The sequence below is a fragment of the Echinops telfairi genome, unplaced genomic scaffold (assembly GCF_000313985.2).
Source record: "Echinops telfairi isolate 266 unplaced genomic scaffold, ASM31398v2 ScPeMD7_655;HRSCAF=1070, whole genome shotgun sequence".
Taxonomy (NCBI): Eukaryota; Metazoa; Chordata; class Mammalia; order Afrosoricida; family Tenrecidae; genus Echinops; species Echinops telfairi.
Genome location: NW_022104553.1, coordinates 22,186,449 through 22,189,962, shown reverse-complemented (window position 1 = coordinate 22,189,962; position 3,514 = coordinate 22,186,449). Strand labels below are relative to the sequence as shown.

The 3,514-nt window shown below is 58.4% G+C and overlaps 1 protein-coding gene across 1 annotated transcript in view; it reads left to right on the top strand.

Annotated features, from left to right (window-relative positions):
- LIN7B (lin-7 homolog B, crumbs cell polarity complex component) overlaps nucleotides 1–3,514 on the top strand; it is a 4,720-nt gene extending 1,206 nt beyond the window's left edge. Inside the window, exons 2-6 of the mRNA XM_045292637.1 lie at nucleotides 135–402; nucleotides 802–873; nucleotides 1,876–2,085; nucleotides 3,042–3,205; nucleotides 3,404–3,514. Coding sequence (XP_045148572.1) covers nucleotides 135–402; nucleotides 802–873; nucleotides 1,876–2,085; nucleotides 3,042–3,205; nucleotides 3,404–3,425 — 736 coding nt within the window. The 3' untranslated portion in view covers nucleotides 3,426–3,514. The remainder of the gene's footprint in view (nucleotides 1–134; nucleotides 403–801; nucleotides 874–1,875; nucleotides 2,086–3,041; nucleotides 3,206–3,403) is intronic.

Sequence of the window (3,514 nt, the reverse complement as noted above, 5' to 3'; positions counted from 1 at the left end):
GCGCGGCAGGGTGGGCGGGGCGTCGGGGGCCGGGGTGTAGGAGGGTCCGTGGGCGAGCCAGCCGGGGAGGGGGTGCCGGCTGCCACCTGCCCGTCTTGAGGTGGGGGGTGATGCTGGGGACCGACGGGCCGCAGTTTCTCGGGGGTCCCCGTGACTGCGGGTGGGTTGCCTGCCTGGCTCTCGGCCGTTTTGCACAGGGTGTCCCTGCGCGCCGCTCACTCCGCCTCTCACTGCCTCTCCCCGGGTCCCCCGTGTCTCCGTGCTGGGCCCCGCCGCCCCGCAGACGTGTCCCGGGCCGTGGAGCTCCTCGAGCGGCTCCAGCGCAGTGGGGAGCTGCCTCCGCAGAAGCTGCAGGCGCTCCAGCGAGTCCTGCAGAGTCGTTTCTGTTCCGCCATCCGGGAGGTGAGCACCGCCCTGAGCCTCCAAGACTACGCCTCCCAGCAGCGCCCGCGGCAGTCCGCCGTGAGGTGTCCGAGCTTCTGCCCCGGTGCTCCTCGGGAGTTGTAGTTTGTTTGGGCTCCGGGTGCCGGAGTGGGCGGATCCTTGAGTGGGAGAGAAGAGAGGGTCTGGGGGCTGGGAGGGAATTCAGGGTCTGAGGGAGGAGGGGGCTGGGGCAGGGGGCCTGAACTCCTGGACCTGAGGGAAGAGAGGCAGGGGGCCTGGACTCCTGGATGGAGAGGAAGGGGCTGTGGATCAGTACTCCCAGTTCTGAAGGAGGGAGGAGGCGCTGGGAGTCAGAACTCTTGGGTCCGATGAAGGAGGGGGCTGGTGACTCCTTGATGTTGCTGCGTCCTCTCCCAGGTGTATGAGCAGCTCTATGACACACTGGACATCACTGGCAGTGCTGAGATCCGGGCTCACGCCACAGCCAAAGTAGGTGACCCCTACTTTACCCCTCTAGTATCCACCCGACAGCTTGGCCTAGCTCTGTATTTTCTTAAGGCCCAACTCAGTCATTCCTGCTTCCTCCGGTGTCACTTTCGCCCAGTCTACATGCCATGGTTTGTGCCTTGGCTACTAACTGAAAGGTTGATGGTTCCAAACCACCCAGCGGTGCTATGGAAGACAGGCCTGGTGATTGATCTGCTTCTGCCAAGATTCCAGTCAAGGAAATCCTACAGGAGCAGCGCGGTTCTGTAACACAGGAGGTTGCTGGGAGTTGGAAATGACTATAGGTTCGACGGCTTACTTTGCATCGTGTGTTCATGTGCATTCCCGATTCAGTCACTTTCTTCCGAGGCTCTCTCTCTCTTTAACTCAAGCAGATGCCACTTTATGGTAAACTGCAAACTGAAACCAGGGCTGAATCCAGGAATAGAATATACCCCAGTTAAGAACAACACAGAACCCCAACCAAAGTTGTACTTTGAAAACGTATTAAAGTCGAAACCCCTCATATCTGTTGCTACAGAGTCAACTCTAACTCATGGGTACCCCGTAGGTCTAGAGTAGCACAGCCCTTCACAGGGTTCTCAAGGAAGTGAATCACCAGGGCTTCCTTCCGGGGCCCCTCTGCGAGGGTTCAGTAGTCCAGTGTTTAACTGTTGGAGCCACGCAGGAACTCCGTCTTAAAAGGTCATTGGCTGCTTTGCCCTGTTTCTTGGAGGACTTCAGCTCTCTGCAGGCCTTGTTTCCCTCTGAAAAAGCAAGATTGGCAAGTGTCGGGGATGAAAGAAACTGAAGCATCACACGGAGACTTGATCTTTGGCCTGTCAGAGGCATCTAAAAAGGACAGGGTCACTGCTGGGTGACTGGGGCACTGCTGGGTGCTGGTTGAGCTGTGGCAGGTGTTTGGATCCAGTGATTGTCCCTCAGCCAACCCTCTGAAAGCCTGCCAGCAAGGGCCCCGCACCCATGACACCTTCTTTCCCCCAGGCCACGGTGGCAGCTTTCACGGCCAGTGAGGGTCACGCACATCCCAGGGTGGTGGAACTGCCGAAGACAGACGAGGGGCTAGGCTTCAACATTATGGGGGGCAAGGAGCAGAATTCACCCATCTACATTTCCCGAGTCATCCCCGGGGGCGTGGCTGACCGCCACGGAGGCCTCAAACGTGGGGACCAGCTGCTATCTGTGAATGGCGTGGTAAGTAGTGGGTCGCTGGGGCTGGGGACACAGGCTGCCCAGGCCAGCAGAGTCCCTGGTTTTAACACGCATTCCATCCACATACTGGTTGAGCCATGTATGGGCCCTGCTACACATCCTGAGAGAAGCTGGCCTTAGCTTCCCCACGGGAAGACTTCCTCTCTGTAAGAGACAGGGAGCTAGAACCAAACTGAAGACGTCCTCATGCAGGGAGATAATGGGTGGTAATGGAGGATCCCAAAGAATTGTGAGAACCCAGATATGGCCCCAGCCCAGTCTCGATGAGGGCAGCTTTGGCAGAGGAAGGGACATTTGAGTTGGGATTTGAAGGATGAGTAGGAGTTCTCCAGGCAATCCAGATGAAGAAGGGTCTTCCTGGCTGAAGGTATTATAGACTGTGACTTTGCCCTTCTGAGCTGAAACAGGCCTGTCTTTGATGGAGGTCTGGCGTCTGCAGGTAATTCATTAATTGCCTGTGGTTAGAGTTGGTGGACAGAGCCCTGGTCATTAGAGTTGGTAGACAAAAGTCCTGGTGGCACAGCTACCCAAGTATGATCACTGGTTCCAACCCAACAGCTGGACCATGGGATCAGCCACGGAGAACTGCATGCCTACCTGTATGTCTACCAGAGGGTGCTGGGAAGCTGTCATAGAGCTTGAGTAGGCTCAGTGAGGAACAGACCAGTAGGAGACAGTGGCCATCAGAAGGCCAGGAAGGAATTCTGGGATAGAAGACCAGCTGTGAGCTGCAGGGATAAAGAAGAGGGAGTAGACAGGAATGACAGGGCTTGGGTGGTGGGGCTGAGGGCCTGTGAGGCTGTCCCTGACATGGAGAGGCTTGGGAGAGGACACAGCCCAAACATGGACCTCAGCCTCACAAGTGGTTGGTCCTGGGTCTGGGCCGGGGCCTGGGTGACAGCCCTGCCCTAGGCCTAGCCATGTAACCGGCCGTGCAGAGCGTGGAGGGCGAGCAGCACGAGAAGGCCGTGGAACTGCTGAAGGCGGCCCAGGGCTCCGTGAAGCTGGTGGTACGCTACACGCCCCGCGTGCTGGAAGAGATGGAGGCCCGCTTCGAAAAAATGCGCTCAGCGCGCAGGCGTCAGCAGCACCAGAGCTATTCGTGAGCGCTTTGCACGACACCCCACCCTACCCCCGCCCAGCCCCCCTTCCCATGGGATCCTGACCACTGATGCAAGCTCTCACCCAACATAAAATCCAGAGTCCCGGACCCACTTCGCTGTCTTTACCTCGGGCCCTACCCTGCACCTGTCCAGACCCCTCCCTGAACCTGTCACCCCTCTCTTCGCTCCACTTGCAGGTCCCTGGAGTCACGAGGCTGAAATCACAGATCTGAACCAACTACCCCTCTACACACCCAGCCGCGCCCCCACCCCCACCCCCACCCCCTGCTTCCTGCCCTTGTACAGTA